Source organism: Thamnophis sirtalis, unplaced genomic scaffold (genome assembly GCF_051295495.1).
Source record: "Thamnophis sirtalis isolate CommonGarterSnake01/CBP01778 unplaced genomic scaffold, rThaSir2_p1.2 scaffold_4, whole genome shotgun sequence".
Taxonomy (NCBI): domain Eukaryota; kingdom Metazoa; phylum Chordata; class Lepidosauria; order Squamata; family Natricidae; genus Thamnophis; species Thamnophis sirtalis.
The window spans coordinates 141644389-141664852 of NW_028261384.1; the positions used below are offsets into that span (position 1 = coordinate 141644389).

Here is a 20464-nt window from a genome sequence, read left to right on the forward strand (position 1 = left end):
TTGAAAGACGACCGGACTTCAACTCCCAGAATCCCTCAGCCGGCATGGCTGCCTGGGGAATTCTGGGAGTTGAAGTCCACCCACCTGCACCTTAATCATCGAAAGACGACCGGACTTCAACTCCAGAATCCCTCAGCCGGCATGGGGAATTCTGGGAGTCGAAGTCCCCCGTACCTTAAAGTGGGTAACGCTGTAAACGAAGAAAATCGAAGGACCGATTTAATTGAAGGGGACCTTCTTGGCTTTTTTGGCAATTCACCCCAAATGTGCCGGGGGGGTGTCCCCCATTTCTCCGTTCCGCAAACTTAACCGGGAATTCTGTTTTTCAGAGCACGGAGGTGGATGGAAGTGAAATTACCCCCGTCTTAATCCTGTCCGTCTTCACGGCCATCTTGGGATCCTTGCAGTTCGGGTACAACATCGGGGTGATCAATGCACCCCAAAAGGTGAGCCGATGAAGCTGTGTCCTGGGCCTGGGGAGGGGAAGCCGTCAGAAAGATGCTGAAGTCGTTTCCGAGAGCCGAGAATAGTTATTTAGTGGGTGGTGGGTGGGATGGACTGATTCTGATTGGTTATCTGGCCTCAGACCAGGGTCCTCTCTTAGTGACCACCTAACTCCGTGTTTTTCAACCTTGAGGACTTTTAAGTCTGGTGGACTTCGACTCCCAGAATTCCCAGAACTTGACCAGAATTCAGCATGGATAAGAACCCGCGTGGCTAAACTGTCTTCACCCCATTTTGGGGGGGGGGGGTGGAGTAACTTTCTTAATAGACGGTGGGAATGCGGTAGATGTAATATACCTTATATATAAATAACCCATGACAAGCTAAATTAATAAATGAATGGCAAGTGGGATAGACGGATAGATGGCAATTAAATGGGAAACCGGTGTGTTGATGGGGGGAATTCTGGGAGTTGAAGTCCACCAACCTTAAAGGTTGGTCTACTTGGACGTTCTTCATGGTCACTTCTTCCGGTCTTCTGGTGATGCCTCCATCACCACTACGCCTCAGTCCATCCACCTTCCTGCTGATCGTCCTCTTCTCTTCCCTTTCCACCTTCCCCACCATTATGGACTTCTCTGGAGACTGTACGGCTGGTCTCCGTAGATATTGATTAATTGATGGAGTCCATCAAGGCAATGTCCACCTTAACAAGCTCCTAGATCAGGGCTGTCGAACTCCCGGCCCACGGCCTGGATGCGTCATGTGCTGGCCATGCCCGATTTAGCAAAGTCCCGATACGTCACATGACGCCGCTGTGACGCCGTGAGTTTGACACCCCCGTCCTAGATGTTCTCCATGATTTGTTTCCAACGGTGCCTCCATCATCACTATAATGGTGTCCTCTCCACTTCCTGCTATCCTCCTGCTATCCTTCTCCTTCCTTCCAACTTTATGGACCTCTCAAGAGAGCTGGGTCTTCCTGTGGATTGATATTCCGCCATCTGAAAAGTTCTGATTGACCACAAGGATGTTCTCCTGCAGGATCTGCCTCCAATATAGTCCTTCAGGTCTTGTAATGGTATCCTCACCACAACCACAATTGGCCTTCTTGCTAGTTGTCCTCTTCCCTGCCACCTGTTCCACCATTATGGACTTCTCTGGAGGTTGGATGGGTTGGTTGATGAAGACCATCAAGGGTCAACTTTTAACTACCTCCTAGAATGTTCTCCATGAAGATGTCTCCCCCAACCTGATCCTTCTGCTCTTCCAACGGTGCCTCCATCACCACTACACCTCTGCCCACTCAACCTTCCGTGGTTGTCCTCTTCTCTTCCATCTTTCCCACCATTATGGACTCCTCTGGAGGTTGGATGGATTACCTCAATAGAAATTGATTGGTTGATGAAGACCATCAAGGTAGGGTCAACTTTAAGAACCCTGCTGCATTGATGTTCTGCCATCTGAGAAGTTCTGATTGACCACAAAGATGTTCTCCAGCAGGATCTGTCTCTAAACGGATCCTTCAGGTCTTGTTGTGGGGCCTCCATCACAACTGCAACTCAATCCATCCATCTTCCTGCTGGTTGTCCTTCTCTTCTCTTCTCCTTTTCCAAAGCTTATGGACTTCTTTGGAGGTTCTATGGCTTGGCTCAATAGAAACTGATTGGTTGATGATGATCATCAAGGCAGTGTCAACTTTTAATACCTCCTAAATGTTCTCCATGAAGATGTCTCCCCAACCTGATCCTTCTCCTCTTCTAATGGTGCCTCCATCATCACTACAACTCAGTCCATCTTCCTGCTGGTTGTCCTTCTCTTCTCTTCTCTTCTCTTCTCTTCTCTTCTCTTCTCTTCTCTTCTCTTCTCTTCTCTTCTCTTCTCTGCAACTTTTAACTACCTCCTAGAATGTTCTCCATGAAGATGTCTCCCCAACCTGATCCTTCATCGCCATTATAACTGAGCCTTCCTTCCATCCTGCTGGTCCTCTTTGTCTTCTCCTATCTTCCAACTGTATGGACTTCCCAAGATAGCTGGGTCTTCCCATGGATTGACCTTCTGACACGCGATCGGTTCCGATTGACTCCAAGGATGTCCTCGTATGAAGATCGATCTCCAGCCAGATCCTACAGCTCTTCCGAGGTCCTTCCCGGAGAGCCTAGGTCAAAAAAGTCAAAATGGCTGCTGCGACCCTGTGATCAAAAGCTTTGCCTTACGAAAGTGTAGAAATGGAATATTCAACTGAATATTATATCAAGCTTCTGGGTCCCAGTCTTCTAGCGTCCAGCTAGAATATTTTAATTGCGTTCAGGTAGGCCTCAACTGACAGCAGTTCATTTAGCGACTGCTCGAAGTTACGACGGCACCGAAAAACAGTGACCGAGGACTGCTTTTCACGCTTGATGGCCCTTGCAGCCTCCTCGTGGTCAAGCGGTGAAAATTCAGGCGCTCGGACCGCGGACCCGTAGTTATGACGGTCGCAGCGTCCCCGATCCCCTTTTTCGACCTTCCGACGAAGTCCGTGAGGACGCCAGGTTCACTTAACAACCGGGGACTAATTTAACGACGGCAGTGATTCCCTTAACAGCCGTGGCAAAGAGAGCTTGGGAAAATGGGACAAAAACTCACCGAACAATTGTCTCCCTTAGCGGCAGGCGTTTTGGATGCCATGGCCGTCGTAAGTCGAGGACCGCTGTGATCTCCTGGTGACCTTTTTGTCTGGAGAAGGCTTCCCCCTTGCCAAGAGTAGCTCAAATCCACACAAAGAGAAGGAAATATCGGAGAATTCAGCTCTTGGGCTCTTCCTGGAAACGAACGGAAAGCTGCAGGAAACCCTCCATTGTTGTGATTGTGTTCCGAAACACACAAGTCTCAGAAATTTCCTACGTTTCCTGAAATAAATAAATCAATAAATCTCCTAAAAAGCAAGCAGAGCCGTTGGCGTGTTACGGAGAGAAATGCACCGAAAAGGCTGAATATTATTGTTTATTCGAATTATCGGCCACCATCCCGCCTCCTCCCATTTCAGTACAGGCAGTCCTCGACTTACGACCAGAGTTGGGGGCTTGAGTTTGGATTGCTAAGGAGGGCGGTTGTTCAGTGAATCGCGCTCGATTTTGGGGGCCTTCTCTTGGCCCGGTGGCTCAGCGAGTCGCCTCCGTTGTTAAGTGAGTCGCAGGGTCGTTAAGCAAATACGGCTTCCTCCCCCCCCTCCCCCTTTGACTTTGCTTGCGGGGAGTGGGGCTGGGAAGATCACCCATAGAGGTCATGTGAGCAGGGGGTTAATGAATCATTGAATGAAATGAATTAAATTAATTAAAGATTTTTTAAAAAAAGAATTAATTAAATTGAATTTTTTTTGACAATAGTTATGGTTCTGTTCTGTTCTCTCCTATTCCTATATTTTATTATTCTATTCTAATTCTGTATTTTATTATTCATTCTATTCTATATTTTGTTATTCCTTCTATTCTATTCTATTCTATATTTTATTATTCATTCTATTCTATTCTATTCTTCTTCCTCATTCTCTTCCTCTTCTCTCCTATTCCTATATTTTATTATTCTATTCTAATTCTGTATTTTATTATTCATTCTATTCTATTCTATATTTTATTATTCATTCTATTCTATTCTATATTTTATTATTCATTCTATTCTATTCTATTCTATTCTTCTTCCTCATTCTCTTCTCTCCTATTTCTATATTTTATTATTCTATTCTAATTCTGTATTTTATTATTCATTCTATTCTATTCTATTCTATGCTGCTTCCTCATTCTATTCCTCTTCTCTCCTATTCCTATATTTCATTATTCACTCTATTCTATATTTTATTATTCTTTCTATTCTATTCTTCCTCATTCTTTTCTCTCCTCTCCCATCCTATCCTGTCCTTTCTTCATTCTATTATTCTCTTCTCTTCCCTTCCCTCCCATCCCATCCCATCCTATCCTACGCTATCCTTCCTTCATCCCATTATTCTCATTATTCTATTCTTCCTCCTCATTCCTCTTCTCTCCTATTCCTATATTTCATTATTCACTCTATTCTGTATTTTATTATTCTTTCTATTCTATTCTTCCTCATTCTTTTCTCTCCTCTCCCATCCTATCCTGTCCTTTCTTCATTCTATTATTCTCTTCCCTCCCATCCCATCCCATCCTATCCTACGCTATCCTTCCTTCATCCCATTATTCTCATTATTCTATTCTTCCTCCTCATTCCTCTTCTCTCCTATTCCTATATTTCATTATTCATTCTATTCTATAGTTTATTATTCATTCTATTCTATTCTATTCTATTCTATTCTATTCTATTCTTCTTCCTCATTCTCTTCCTCTTCTCTCCTATTCCTATATTATTATCCTATATCTCTCCTATTCCTATATATTATTCACTCTATTCTATTCTTCTTCCTCATTCTCTTCTCTCCTCTCCCATCCTATCCTATCCTTTCTTCATCCCATTATTCTCCTCCCTTCCCTTCCCTCCACCTCCCCTCCCCTCCATCCCCTCCCATCCCATCCCCAGTTTTGTAAAGCACTCGATCGCAATCCTTTTCACACAGGAAACATTCAGAGAAACGGCACCCGAATAGGTTCCGTTTTAACGCCGGCCGATGCGTGGACATTCCAAGCGACCATAACAGTAATTCTGCTTGCCCCTCCCCTCCCTCTCCCCCCTCCCCTCCTCCCGTCCCAGATCATCGAGCAGAGCTACAACGCCACCTGGATGCACCGTCAAGGCGTGGAGAACGCCACCTCCATCGACCCGGCCCTGCTCAAAGTCCTGTGGTCCCTCTCGGTCTCCATCTTCTCCCTGGGAGGGATGCTCTCCTCCTTCTTGGTGGGCGTGGTCTCCGAATGGCTGGGCAGGTGAGTCCCTCCCCCCTCCCTCCCTCCCTCCCTCCCCCCTCCCAGGGTGGGCTCCTACCTAGCGGGGAAGAAATTATTAACCGAAGAGGGTCCTTGGCTTACGAGAGGCGTGAATAGAGGTGGTCCTCGGCTTACGACCAACATTTCTGTGGCTAAGGGAGACGTTTGTTCAGTTATTTTTGCCCCATTTTACAACTTTTTCTGCTGCGGTCGTTCAGCGAATCGTTGACGCGGTTAAGCTAGTCCGACGGTTGTTAAGCGAATCCGGCCTTCCCCCCCCTGTTGACTTTGTGCATCAGAAGGTCGGCCAAAGGGGGATGGCGTAACCACCGCGACCGTCGTAAACCGGAGCCCCTCGCCAAGGGTCCGAGTTTTGATCGTGTTACCACGGGGAAGCGGCCGCGGTCGTAAGGGTGAGGAAGGGTCCTAAGAGTCACCTTTTTCAGTGCCGTTCTGACTTTGAGCAGTCACTAAACAAACGGTTGTAAGTCGAGGACTGCCTATATGGAGATATTTCTAACACCCCCGGGGGTGGGGTGGTGTCCGTTTCTGTTAAGATACAGCCTTTTGTTCCTTAAAATGGCTTCTACTGTACTGCTGTAAAATTGATTCTACTGTACAGTGGAGTTGCCATGGTAACGGCTTCTACAGTACTCCACAAGGGGGCTCCCTCTGGTAAGGGGGAAAATCCAACAACAGAAATTACGTTTCCCCCGGACATTCCCCCCCCCTTTACATAAATACCCGGGGAATGCCGGTTTATCGGCTGGTCCTGGTTAAATCGACGGTCGGAACACGGTCTGATTGGGTTGCTATGGAAAAGGCCCTTGTCTCTGCAGCTACAGGCCTTCCCTTCGCGGGGGGAAAGTTGACGGGACCCCCTGGGTGCAAAATGGGACCTTCCCCCCCCCCCCTCGTCCCACAAGCGAGCTCCGTTGTCCATGCCGTGTGGTCTCCTTTCCTTCCAGAAAAAGAGCCATGATTATCAACAACGGTCTGGCCTTCATCAGCGGGGGCTTGATGGGGCTGGCCAAGCTGGGCAAATCCTACGAAATGATGATCTTCGGCAGGTTTGTGATCGGGGCGTTCTCAGGTAAGGGGGTGGCGGGGTGTGGGGGGGTCACCGTTTCATGGGGGGGGGAGGCAGTTTTACGCCTATCGGGTGTTGAGTAACGGAGAGAAAGGGAGCCCAGAGGAGGAGATCTCGGGGGGGGACTAGAACTCACCATCGCCTGGTGATTGGCCCAAAGTCACCCAGCCGGCTTTCATGCCTATGTTGGAACTAGAACTCACTGTAGCCTGGTGATTGGCCCAAAGTCACCCAGCCGGCGTCATGCCTATGTTGGAACTAGAACTCACTGTCACCTGGTGATTGGCCCAAAGTCACCTAGCTGGCTTTCATGCCTAAGGCGGGACTAGAACTCACTGTCACCTGGTGATTGGCCCAAAGTCACCCAGCCGGCTTTCATGCCTATGTTGGAACTAGAACTCACTGTAGCCTGGTGATTGGCCCAAAGTCACCCAGCCGGCTTTCATGCTTATGTTGGAACTAGAACTCACTGTCACCTGGTGATTGGCCCAAAGTCACCCAGCCGGCTTTCATGCCTATGTTGGAACTAGAACTCACTGTAGCCTGGTGATTGGCCCAAAGTCACCCAGCCGGCGTCATGCCTATGTTGGAACTAGAACTCACTGTCACCTGGTGATTGGCCCAAAGTCACCCAGCCGGCTTTCATGCCTAAGACAGGACTAGAACTCACTTTCTCCTGGTGATTGGCCCAAAGTCACCCAGCCGGCGTCATGCCTATGTTGGAACTAGAACTCACTGTCACCTGGTGATTGGCCCAAAGTCACCCAGCTGGCGTTCATGCCTAAGACGGGACTAGAACTCACTGTCGCCTGGTGATTGGCCCAAAGTCACCCAGCCGGCTTTCATGCCTATGTTGGAACTAGAACTCACTGTCGCCTGGTGATTGGCCCAAAGTCACCCAGCCGGCTTTCATGCCTAAGACGGGACTAGAACTCACTGTCGCCTGGTGATTGGCCCAAAGTCACCCAGCCGGCTTTCATGCCTATGTTGGAACTAGAACTCACTGTCGCCTGGTGATTGGCCCAAAGTCACCCAGCCGGCTTTCATGCCTATGTTGGAACTAGAACTCACTGTCGCCTGGTGATTGGCCCAAAGTCACCCAGCCGGCTTTCATGCCTAAGGCAGGACTAGAACTCACTGTCGCCTGGTGATTGGCCCAAAGTCACCCAGCCGGCTTTCATGCCTATGTTGGAACTAGAACTCACTGTCGCCTGGTGATTGGCCCAAAGTCACCCAGCCGGCTTTCATGCCTAAGGCAGGACTAGAACTCACTGTCGCCTGGTGATTGGCCCAAAGTTACCCAGCCGGCTTTCATGCCTATGTTGGAACTAGAACTCACTGTCGCCTGGTGATTGGCCCAAAGTCACCCAGCCGGCTTTCATGCCTAAGACGGGACTAGAACTCACTGTCGCCTGGTGATTGGCCAAAGTCACCCAGCCGGCTTTCATGCCTATGTTGGAACTAGAACTCACTGTCGCCTGGTGATTGGCCCAAAGTCACCCAGGTGGCTTTCATGCCTAAGGCGGGACTAGAACTCACTGTCGCCTGGTGATTGGCCCAAAGTCACCCAGCCGGCGTCATGCCTATGTTGGAACTAGAACTCACTGTCGCCTGGTGATTGGCCCAAAGTCACCCAGCCGGCTTTCATGCCTAAGGCGGGACTAGAACTCACTGTCGCCTGGTGATTGGCCCAAAGTCACCCAGCCGGCGTCATGCCTATGTTGGAACTAGAACTCACTGTCGCCTGGTGATTGGCCCAAAGTCACCCAGCCAGCTTTCATGCCTAAGGCGGGACTAGAACTCACTGTCGCCTGGTGATTGGCCCAAAGTCACCCAGCCGGCGTCATGCCTATGTTGGAACTAGAACTCACTGTCGCCTGGTGATTGGCCCAAAGTCACCCAGCCGGCTTTTAGAGGGGACTAGAACTCACTATCTCAATTGCACTGAATCAGTCTTGACTAGAATGGTATCTCAATGCAATCAAGGGATGGATGGATGGATGGATGGATGGATGGATGGATGGATGGATGGATGGATGGATGGGTGGACGGACGGACGGACGGACGGACGGACGGACGGATGGAAATTGAACCAACCAACCAATCAATCTTCCAACTTCTACAATATGGGAAGGGGGACGAAAATTTCCTAACACCAAAAGAGCAGGGCTGTTGATGTGGAGGGAGGGGGAGGTGGGGTGTTGAGCTAACCCAGGTTGAGCTTCAGTTTAGCAAATCCGGGGTCTCCTTCCTGTCAAGCCTCCATGTTCAGGAGCAGCACGCCTCCACACTACTGCAGGGATGGTTTTTCAACATCATGTTTTTTTCTCCCTTCAGTGGATTCCCCCTCTGGGTAGGGGCAATTTAGGAGTCTCGTTCACCCCCCCCTTCTTTCCCTCCCCCCCCCCCAGGATTTGCCTCCGGACTGGTCCCCATGTATGTGGGGGAGATCGCCCCCACCAAGCTTCGGGGGGCTTTGGGGACCCTGAACCAGCTGGCCATTGTCATCGGGATCCTAGTTGCACAGGTAAGCAGCCCCCCTCCTCACGTTAGAGATTTGGAAGGGGTGGAGGGGATCAGGTCAAAGGGGGGGGGGAGATGGACTTGACTTGCCCTGACTTGGAACGAAAATGGGGCGGGGTCCGCCTTATGTGATAAGGGGCACTAAGGCTGGGGATGGGAGTGAACTTTTGTCAGGTGTTGGCAACCTGTGGCTCCGGAGCCGCATGTGGCTCTTTCATCCCTCTGCTGTGGCTCCCTGTTGACAGTTGGCTCCTCAATTGGTAGGGCTTTCGGTTAGGTGTGGCTCCGGAGCCACATGTGGCTCTTTCATCCCTCTGCTGTGGCTCCCCGTTGACAGTTGGCTCCTCAATTGATAGGGCTTTCGGTTAGGTGTGGCTCTGGAGCTGCATGTGGCTCTTTCATCCCTCTGCTGTGGCTCCCTGTTGACAGTTGGCTCCTCAATTGATAGGGCTTTCGGTTAGGTGTGGCTCTGGAGCTGCATGTGGCTCTTTCATCCCTCTGCTGCGGCTCCCTGTCGACAGTTGGCTCCTTAATTAATAAGGCTTTCGGTTAGGTGCGGCTCCAGAGCCGCATGTGGCACTTTCATCCCTCTGCTGTGGCTCCCTGTCACCGATCGGCTTCACAGTGGATAGGGCTTTCGGTTAGGACAGGTAGAGGAAAAAGGACGCTGTGCTAGGAGGAGACTCTATGATGGGGGAACCGGACTTCCGGTCAGATCCAGAATTGAATGGGGGGCTTCCGGTTAGGACATTTGTGGCTCTTTGAGTATTTAAGGTTGGAGACCCCTGACTTAGGTCATGATGGGTGAGCATTTAAACTGAGTTTAAATTACTTACTTGTGAGAAGCACCATTGAAGCCCAGGAAACCATCTGTCAATGGGGTCCAGGTTAAGTCCTCGACTTACGACCACAACGGAGACCTTTCTGTTGCTAAGTGTGACAATGAAGCAAATTCTGCCCCACGGTACGCCCTTCCTTGCCAGAGCTGTCACGTGAATCCCCGCCATTCTTAAGTGAGTCACACGGTTGTTAAACGAATCCGGCTTCCCCGTTGACATTGCTTTGTCAGACGGTCGCCAAATGGGAGCACGTGACCCCGGGACATGCAGCCATCATAAATAGGGGTCCGTTGCCAAGTGTCTGAATTTTGCAACGGTCGTAAGTGCGAAAAACGGTCGTCGGTCACTTTTTTTGCCGTTGCAACTTCAAAGGGTCACTAAATGAAGCGTGGTAAGTCGAGGACTGCAACCATAATGTATTGTGATTTCCAGTCCCAGGTATTGAGAGTGGGGTCCCTAAAACCAGCCCTTTGTGGAATAAATACAATTGATTACAAACCGATCAGGTTAAGGCTGCTTCTTATTGTGAAACATGTAAGGTGTTGTTTTCCCAAAGGCTTCACCAGCGAAGCCTTGGGGAGGCCTGCGGGAAGTGTAACTGGTGCTCTTTCTACCAGTTGAAGAGATCTTCTGTAGGCCAAGATTGGACTGTGGGGGTCCTTGGTGCTCTCTAAGCTTGGGGGTTTCCTTGAAGACGTTTCATGACCCAGCTAGGGAACATCATCAGTGCGAGGGAGGAGGAGGAGGAGGAGGACGAGGACGACGACGACGACGACGACAACGACGACGACGACGACTATGGTGTCCTTGGTGGTCTCTAAGCTTCAGGTATTCTGGAAGATGTTTCATGACCCAACTAGAGGACATCATCAGTGCTGGAAAGGGGTGGGGGGGTTGCAGAGAGAAGGAGGAGGAAGAGGAGGAGGAGGAGGAGGAAAAAACTGGGGCGTCCTGGGGGTTCTCCGAGCTTGGATATTTCTTGCAGACGCTTCATGACCCAACTAGGGAACATCATCAGTGGTTGAAGGGAGGGGTATTTGCACATTCTAGCACTGATGATGCTACCTAGTTGGGTCATAAAACGTCTGCAAGAAAACAGCCAAGTTCAAAGACCCCCAAGGACCCCACAGTCCTTCTCCCCCTCTCCTCCTCCTCCCCCCTCCCCTCCCCCTCCTCCCCTCCTCCTCCTCCTCCTTCTCTCTTCTTCTTCTTCTTCTTCTTCCACCTCCTCCTCCTCCTCCTCCTCTTCTTCTTCTTCTTCCTCTTCCCTTCCCCTTCTCCTCCTCCTCCTCCTCCTTCTCTCTTCTTCTTCTTCTTCTTCTTCCTCCTTCTCCTCCTCCTCCTTCTCTCTTCTTCTTCTTCTTCTTCTTTCTCCTCCTCCTCCTCCTCCTTCTCTCTTCTTCTTCTTCTTCTTCTTCTTCTCCTCCTCCTCCTCCTCCTCCTCTTCTTCTTCTTCTTCTTCCTCTTCCCTTCCCCTTCTCCTCCTCCTCCTCCTCCTCCTCTCTTCTTCTTCTTCTTCTTCTTCTTCTTCTTCTTCCTCCTCCTCCTCCTCCTCTTCTTCTTCTTCTTCTTCCTCTTCCCTTCCCCTCCTCCTCCTCCTCCTCCTCCTCCTCCTCTCTTCTTCTTCTTCTTCTTCTTCTTCTTCTTCTTTCTCCTCCTCCTCCTCCTCCTCCTCCTCCTCCTCCTCCTCCTCCTCCTCCTCGCATTGATGGCATTCCCTAGTTGGCTCATGAAACGCCCGCTAGAAAGCCAACCACTCTCTGAGAGCTTCAGGGACCCCACAAACGCGAGCAGCTCCTCCTCTTGACGCGCCGATATTTAGCGCAGCCTCTTCCAGTTGATTGCGCGTCCGTCTTGAACCAACTGCTTTCTCCCGTCCCCCCCCCCCTCCTGCCACAGATCTGCGGCCTGGAAAGCCTGTTGGGCACGGAGACCTACTGGCCCCTCTTGATGGGCATCACCGTGGTGCCCTCCATCCTGCAGCTCCTGCTCTTCCCTTTCTGTCCGGAGAGCCCGCGCTACCTGTACATCATCCGGAACAAGGAGTCCAAGGCCAAAGAAAGTGAGTACGGGCAATGGCCCCCACCCACCCACCCCGCTTATGACCGCAGCCGACGAGCCCTGTCTGCCCGTTGCAAAGCGGGACAGTTGTGAAGTGAGTTTTGCCCGATTTCACAAGCCACTGTCGCCGAGCGTCCGAATTGCGATCGCGCAACTGCGGGGACGCTGGAGTGATTGTCAAAGTGAGGGCCGTTCGTGAGGCTTCTTTTTCCCCTTGGGGTTGGAACAGTCGCTAAATGAACCGTTGTAAGTTGAAGACCACTTGTAGTAGAACGTTCCCTGGGTAAGATCCGGGGAGGAGCGCTGTGGACTTCGCCCAGGCAGCCACGTAGGGTAACTTTCTTAATAGACGGTGGGTATACAGTAAGCGTAATATATCTTGACTTCAGCAAAGTGAGAAAAAGAGAGAGTTGGCTGGGGAATTCTGGGAGTTGAAGTCCACGAGTATCAAATCGGGGGTCTCCAACCTTGGCCACTTGAAGACTGGTAGACTTCAACTCCCAGAATTCCCCAGCCAGCCCCGTAGGGTAACTTTCTTAATAGACGGTGGGTATGCAGTAGGTGTAATATATCTTTATTTCAGCCAAGTGAGAAAAAGAGAGAGTTGGCTGGGGAATTCTGGGAGTTGAAGTCCACAGGTCTTAAATCAGGGGTCTCCAACCTTGCCCACTTTACAGACTGGTGGACTTCAACTCCCAGAATTCCCCAGCCAGCTTTCTCTCCGCCCCCCCCCCCGCCACTTTGCTGGCGAAGATATATTATGCATACTTCATTCCCGCTGTCTATGAAGGAAGTTATCACAAACAAAATTTGCGAGAAAATAGTCTAGTCACCTTTATTTTTGTTCTTACCAGTGTGTGAATTCTGGTAAAGCCTTGCTGGCTGGGGAATTCTGGGATTTTGGAGTCCGTGAGCCTTAAAGGGGCCTAAGGTTTGGACGGACAGATGGACGGATGAGTGGAGACACACACAGACCGGTGTCGAAGGTGGCAATTTGGCTGGAAAAATGAATGTTTCTGGACTACTTGAAGGAGGAAGGCTGCCAAAGGAACCTCCTGAGGGAGTAGCGAGGAACTCTGCACATGCTCTGCGGCACTCTTGGGCATTGTGCACTCAGGACTTAGCATTATACCAAGCCAACTAAGGTACAAAGTGATGGAAAGGCTTAGGAGGAGGGTTAGTTGGCAGGAAGTTTGGAGACCCCTGAGCTAGGACAGAGTGCCCTGACCGAGGCTTCCTCAGACAGTACAAAAAGCGCACGCTTCGTCCCCCAAACCCTCTTTTTATTTCTACGGCTGTGAATTATGTTCATTCCCAGCCCGTAACGATTCACAAACAGTCTGCGGAGAGTCCTACAGAAGTCTGCCAAAGTCTTTCAGGGCAAGGCTGATAAGCACCCACCTTTATCTCCCTTGAAACGCTACCGGAGCAACTAATGGCCAGTTAGTTTTGCAAGGGCCAAACTTAGCACAGAGTCAAAACGGAGCTTCAGAGTTTGAACCGACCAAAACGAACAAAATTGCTTCCTGCAAATAGTTTGCTCCTTGTTTACGTCTTATGGGAGGGGCCAATCATCTCCAAGCCTCACTCCCTAGTCGCCCGTTTTGTCTTAACTGTTCTTGCCTTCTGGCAGCTCTGCGCATGGGCACAGTGGGAACAGGCTCACACTGTTCTTCTGCCTCGCTGGTATCAGGCTCCGGAGGCAGCAAATAATTCCCGGAGGCCCCCTCTCTACCTCCGACACAGAGCCCTCGTCCGAGCCTCCCCCAGACTCCAGGACTGGCCCATGTCCCTCCCCAACCTCCTCGCTGACTCCGACTCGGCTGCCAGCTCCGCAGGCCACTGGCAGACCACAACACATAGAATCATAAGGCTAGAAGGGACCCCAGAGGTCTTCTAGTCCAGCCCCTGCTCAAGCAGGAGACATTATACCACCCAAGGCATAAGATTGTCCGGTCTGTTTTCTGAAATTCTCCGGTGATGGAACACCCACAACTACAGGAAATGACCTCAAGTTAAAGTTAGGCCTTCTGATCTATTCTTCACTTCTCACCGTTGACCGTATTTATGGATCCACCCATGGAATCTTGTCCAGCTTCCCCCAAAATCCATTACCCTCCAGATGCCTACAAGTCCCAAAATCCTGAGCTAACATCCCAAAGGGACGCTGGGAATTGCAGTTCTAGAGCCCGGATTGAGATGTTCCTTCAAGCAGACCCAATGGTTGGCCATCCCTCTTTTCCCATGCCATCTTCCCACCCACCCACCCCCGTTCCTTGAATTCCCTCTTTCCCCACCCCATTGGGCGGCGCTCCCCTCTTGCTAACTTCCACGGGTTCCCCCTCCCTCCTCCCTAGGTCTCAAGCGGCTGACGGGACGTCAGGATGTGAGCGCGGCATTGACCGAGATGAAGGAGGAGAAACGGCGAATGGACATGGAGCCTAAAGTCTCCATCCTCCAGCTCTTCCGTTCCGGCATTTACCGCCAGCCGCTGCTGATCGCTGTGGTGCTGCAGCTGTCCCAGCAGCTGTCGGGCATCAATGCGGTAAGTGGGGCTGCCGGGAAGAAGGAGGGTGGTGGGACAGGGGACCCCCCAAGGACCACGAAGAACCTTCCCCCTCCATGTTTAGGTCTTCTATTACTCCACCGACATCTTGACCAAAGCTGGCTTGGAGCAACCCATATACGCGACTATCGGGACGGGCGTGGTCAACACCGTCTTCACCGTCATTTCGGTAAGCGATCCCTTCCATTTATGCGCACTGCTCGCGCACACGCCTTCCACGCATACACCCGGCCCTAAAAACTTGCCTAAATAGGACAGCATAGAGCTAACCCACCCGCGATTTCTGCAACCGGTTCGAGCGAACCGATACGAACCGGCTGAATTTCCCCTCTGGATTTGCGGGTCGCGTCAACCTGGGACTCTGCGACCGTCGTAAATACGAGTCCGTCGCCAAGCGTCTGGATTTCGATCCTGTGACCCGGCGGGGGGGGGGGGATGACCCTGCCACGGTCGTAAGGTCATCACTCCCTTGGAATGGTCATTAAATGAATAAATAAAGAAGAACAAATGCGGTTCAACTCCTCGATCGCATTTTATTTCGTATAGGGTAGCTTTCTTAGTAGAGGGGGGGTACGAGGTGAACGTAATATAACTTGACTTCGGCAAAGTGAAAAGAAAAAGAGGGGGATTCTGGGAGTTGAAGTCCACACAACTTAAAACGGCTGAGAAATGTTGGTTAAGTTCCAGCCATTCCTTCCTCCCGTTGTCCGCAAAATTTAGCAATTACCAAGTCCCGTACGGGAGTTTGCTACCAATAATTTACTGTAGACATTGAAATAGCAGAATAAGAGAGTTGGAAGGGACCTTGGAGGTCTTCTAGTCCAGCCCCCTGCTCAATTTGCTATAAAAATCGAAATTTGCTATCGATGATTTGCTATAATTGAAATAACAGAGCTGGAAGGGACCTTGGAGGTCTTCTAGTCCAGCCCCCTGCTCAATTTGCTATAAAAATCGAAATTTGCTATCAATGATTTGCTATAATTGAAATAACAGAGCTGGAAGGGACCTTGGAGGTCTTCTAGTCCAGCCCCCTGCTCAATTTGCTATAAAAATCAAAATCAAAATTTGCTACCAGTAATTTACTGTAGACCTTGAAATAACAAAATAACAGAGCTGGAAGGGACCTTGGAGGTCTTCTAGTCCAACCCCCTGCTCAATCTATCTATATAAAAATGGATGTGCTTGTGTGAGTGTGTTCCAACATAACTCTGGAACGCCTCAAGCAATTTCAACCAAACTTGGTACACAGATGACTTACTCACTGGAAGCAAATACTGTGGAGGGCAAGACACCCCTCAGTGTGCAGAGGTGGGCTGCTCCCGGTTTGACCGAACCGGTAGTGGTGATTTGGCTCGGGTCGCAGAACAGGCTGGCCACGCCCCTGAACCAGTTTCCCAGTCTCTTCTGCCATTGCCAGCATGTTTCTGCGCAATTTTCAGTCAACCGATCCTGTGCGAGCAGCACAAAGCACGCGCAAAGCGAACCGATACAGGAACACATCCCTGCCAGTGTGTGTGTCCGTGTCTGTACGTTCCAGCATAACTCTGGAACGCCTGGGCCGCTAAAATAAAAAGGACTGAATTACATCTATAGTGTCAACTCACAGTACTTTTGACAGCGATAGTGTGCATTTTGGATTCCAGTTCTGTTAAGATACAGCCTGTTGTGCCTTCAAATGGCTTCTACTGTACAGCACAGTGGAGTTGCCATGGTAATACAGAATTGGGATAAACACATACCCAGGCTACTCAGGGTTATCAGCTAGTTTGCTATAAAATTCAAACATTGCTCTCGATAATTTGCTATAGAAATCAAGCAGGATCATTTACCTGGCCCCCCCGGGGATCACCTGTTCCTCACCTTTCCACTCTCTTCCAGGTGTTCTTGGTCGAGCGGGCAGGAAGGCGGACGTTACACATGGTGGGCTTATTCGGAATGGGGGTCTGTGCCCTTTTGATGATGACTTCGCTCCTCCTCCTGGTGAGTAGCCGGACCAAGGATGCCGCCTATTGAGGGCTGCGTTTCTCTCCGTCCCAATCAGCCGCATCTTGTGGCGGTCAGTTCCGCTGTCTCTTAATCTGAACCAACTGGGTGTCCGATTTCCTTTTGTGAGGGAGGAAACAACATGGGTGCCCCCCCACTTCAGTAGGCCCCCAAAAGGAAGCCCTCCTCACCTCAGACGCCCAAACGGAGGTAGTCCTCAACATATAACTCCAACCGAGCCACATGTTTCTGGTTGTTAAGCAAAACAGTTGTTTTCTGAGTTTGGCTCCATGTTGTCACCTTTCTTAACCCAAAACTCTGTAGTTGTTAAGTTAGCAGCACGGTCGTTAAGCGAATCATTGACCATACGGAGGGGTCCTTGACATGACCCCAACAATTGAGCCCAAAATTCCTGCTGTTAAGCGAAGCATTTGTTTGGTGAGTTTTGCTTCATTTTGCAACCTTTCTTGCCTCAGTTGTTAAGCGAATCACCGTGGTCGTTAAGTTAGTCAATCAATTACATAGGCAGTCCTCGCCTTACGACCACGGTGGAGCCCCGAACTTGTTAAGTTGTTAAGTAAATTTTGCTCCATTTTAAGCCCTTCCTTCCCATAATTGATAAGTGAATCCCTGCAATTGTTAAGTGAGTCACACGGTCGTTAAGTGAATCCGGCTTCCCCACATTGACTTTGCTCGTTGGGAGGTCACAAAAGGGGATCGCGTGACCCCGGGACGCTGTGACCGTCATAAATACAAGTCACTTGCCAAGCGCCTGGATTTTGATCCCATCACCGTATGGCTGCTACGACCGTCATAAATACGTGCGTGCGTTGCAACCGTCGTAAGTGTGAGAAAACCAGTCTTAGGTCCCTTACTTCAGGGCCAGGTCGACTCTGAATGGTCACGAAACGAAGCGTCGCAATGCGAGGACTATCCCGTCCGTATCTGCGTTGCGTGTCCGGTTCAAATCCCCTCAGACGTTCTTCTCTCTCTCCACAGAAAAGCGTCCCCTGGATGGGATACCTCAGCATGGTGGCCATTTTCGCCTTCGTGGCCTTCTTTGAGATCGGGCCCGGCCCCATCCCGTGGTTCATCGTGGCCGAGCTCTTCAGCCAGGGACCCCGGCCGGCCGCCATGGCCGTCGCCGGCTTTGCCAATTGGACTTGCAACTTCATCATCGGCATGAGCTTCCCGGCCATCCAGGTGAGTCGGAGTCCCGCTTAAACCCTATGTCCCTATGATCTTGCGTCGTGTGTGTGTGTGTGTGTGTGTTGGACTAGAAGACCTCCAAGGTCCCTTCCAGCCCTATGTTTCTATGACCTTGGGGGGTTGGACTAGAAGACCTCCAAGTTCCCTTCTAGCCCTATGTTTCTATGACCTTGGGCAGCGGGGTTGGACTAGAAGACCTCCAAGGACCCTTCCAGCCCTATGTTTCTATGATCTGGGGGGAAGGGGCTGGACTAGAAGACCTCCAAGGTCTATTCCAGCCCTATGTTTCTATGATCTTGGGCTGGTGGGGGGGGGGGGCGGAATTGGATTAGAAACCTCCAAGGTCCCTTCCAGCCCTATATTTCTATGGTCTTGACCAAGGGGCTGGACTAGAAGACCTCCAAGGTCCCTTCCAGCCTTATGTTTCTATGGTCGTGACCAAGGGGCTGGACTAGAAGACCTCCAAGGTCCCTTCCAGCCTTATGTTTCTATGGTCGTGACCAAGGGGCTGGACTAGAAGACCTCCAAGGTCCCTTCCAGCCCTATGTTTCTATGATCTTGGGCGGGGGGGGGGGATTGGATTAGAAGACCTCCAAGGTCCCTTCCAGCCCTACGTTTCTATGGTCTTGACCAAGGGGCTGGACTAGAAGACCTCCAAGGTCCCTTCCAGCCCTATGTTTCTATGATCTTGGGCAGTGGGGTTGGACTAGAAGACCTCCAAGGTCCCTTCTAGCCCTATGTTTCTATGATCTGGGGGGGTTGGACTAGAAGACCTCCAAGTTCCCTTCTAGCCCTATGTTTCTATGATCTGGGGGGGTTGGACTAGAAGACCTCCAAGGTCCCTTCCAGCCATATGTTTCTATGATCTGGGGGGGGTTGGACTAGAAGACCTCCAAGGACCCTTCCAGCCCTATGTTTCTATGATCGTGGGCAGGGGGGTTGGACTAGAAGACCTCGAAGATCCCCTCCACCTCTGTTATTCTGTCATCCCTTGCAGGAGGCGATCGGTGCTTACGTCTTCCTCATCTTCGCCATCCTCCTCTTCATCTTCTCCGCCTTCACCTACCTCAAGGTGCCTGAGACTCGGGGGCGCACTTTCGACGACATCGCCACCGCATTCCGACGCAACCGGTCGTTGTTGGAACACGAGTTCAAGCCTTACACGGAGCTGGAGGAGCTGGGTCAAGACGGCCACGAATGAAGAGGGGGGGCGGGCGGTGTGTGGAAGAGCAGGGAAAGGAACGGCGGAGAAGGAAAGGAGACCACAAGGAGTGGAATCAGGGACGGCGGCAAAGATTGCCGGGTTTGACTAGCACTTTAGGGCCACGAGGCCTTGCCGGACGGTCTCGGGGTCTCGGCCAAACGGTTTCTTCGGTCCGCTTGCATTTTTAAGAAAAGAAGATCGGGAGGGCAGGCATCACTCTCGCTCTGCTGTAAATTAAGCTTTGGGTTGGAAAGATGCCCTCTGGGTGGCCCCCTTTTTTTCTGATGCACAAACCAGTCCTCTCCCCACAGGAGAGACTGGCTGCCAAATACCCATCCGCAACTTCCACATGTCGTCCCTGGTTGTCTTGGGGTCAAGATACCTCCTGAGTGCATATTGCACAAGAGCATGGACAGAGTTCCTTGCTACTCCCTCGGGAGGGTTCCTCTTTCACGGGGTTCACGATAGGCCTACTAGACCGGGGGGGGGGGGGGGCTGTTGAAAGGGTCACCTTTAAGGCCTGTGGACTTCAACTCCCAGAATTCCCCAGGCCATTTCCTTCTACTTTGCTGTCAAGCCAAGATATAGTACCTGTGCTTCATTCCCACCATCTATTAAGAAAGTCCTATACACAGCTGAATTCTGGGTAAAAACCTTGCCAGCTGGGGAATTCTGGGAATTGAAGTCCACGAGTCTTAAAGGAGCCACATTGGTGTTGACCAAAGAGGTGGAAGAGTCCGAGAATGGCCGGTAGTCCCTCTCTGGCCCTCCGTGGTGATGTTGGGACTACTGAGGCCACCTCCAGAGGAAGGACTACAAGGCCCCTACTCCATCCTGCGAGAGTCAAGAGGCAGGCTGCTTTCCATGGACAGTGCCTCCCACCCTCCGCCACTTTAAGACGGGTGGGCTTCATCTCCCAGAATTCCCCATCCAGCACTTGTCGATCTCAACCAACTCCCAGAATTCCCCATCCAGCATTTGTGGGTCTCAACCAACTCCCAGAATTCCCCAAGCAGCATAAATGTTTTTCAACCACCAGTCTTGAATTCTGGGAGTTGGAGTCCACCCGTCTGGCTGGGAAACACTGCAAGGCGCAACGTTTTCTCGGTCGCTGTCCTCCCTCTCAACCCCGTTTCCTGGACCTCCCTTCCCTTTCGGGGGCCCGAGTGCGAGAGACGCCTACTTCTCTGGGGAGCTGAGCTGATCTCTTGCAAACAGTCAATTCCTGATCAGATGGCATGGTTAACCCCCCCTCCCCCAACCCAGCCTTTTGCCTCTCCTGCGTCTCCGCGATTACCAGGACTCTGCCCCCCCACCCACCCCAAAACCACCACAGATGCCTGAGATTAAAAAAAAAGGGGGGGGGAACCCTAACTGGAGCTGTGGGTTTTGAAAACGGTTAGGCTTAAAAACAAATTCATATTGCAAAAGGGACGATTTTGCAAACAAATTATTTTGTGGGGCACCTTCACCCACCATTAAAGGAGAATATTCGTAGCTCGGGGTTGAAAGGAGGGGTCCCTTGGGGGCCTCTGAGCTGGGTGGTTTCCTTGCAGACGTTTCATGACCCAACTAGGGAACGTCATCAGTGCTAGAAGGGAGTGGGGTTTGTAGGGAGGACGAAAAGGACTGTGGGGTCCTGGGTGCGCTCGTAACTTGTGGTTTTCT

The 20464-nt window shown here is 50.9% G+C and overlaps 1 protein-coding gene across 2 annotated transcripts in view; it reads left to right on the top strand.

The window, feature by feature from the left end:
• The window catches only part of SLC2A4 (solute carrier family 2 member 4), a 36222-nt gene extending 17418 nt beyond the window's left edge, over positions 1-18804 (top strand). For both annotated transcript variants that reach the window (XM_087714290.1, XM_087714291.1), the window contains exons 2-11: positions 330-446; positions 5149-5321; positions 6290-6414; positions 8823-8938; positions 11673-11835; positions 14192-14379; positions 14465-14569; positions 16279-16380; positions 17383-17586; positions 18590-18804. In XM_087714290.1, coding sequence (XP_087570416.1) covers positions 330-446; positions 5149-5321; positions 6290-6414; positions 8823-8938; positions 11673-11835; positions 14192-14379; positions 14465-14569; positions 16279-16380; positions 17383-17586; positions 18590-18793 — 1497 coding nt within the window. In that variant the 3' untranslated portion in view covers positions 18794-18804. The remainder of the gene's footprint in view (positions 1-329; positions 447-5148; positions 5322-6289; positions 6415-8822; positions 8939-11672; positions 11836-14191; positions 14380-14464; positions 14570-16278; positions 16381-17382; positions 17587-18589) is intronic.
• Positions 18805-20464: the final 1660 nt, after the last annotated feature.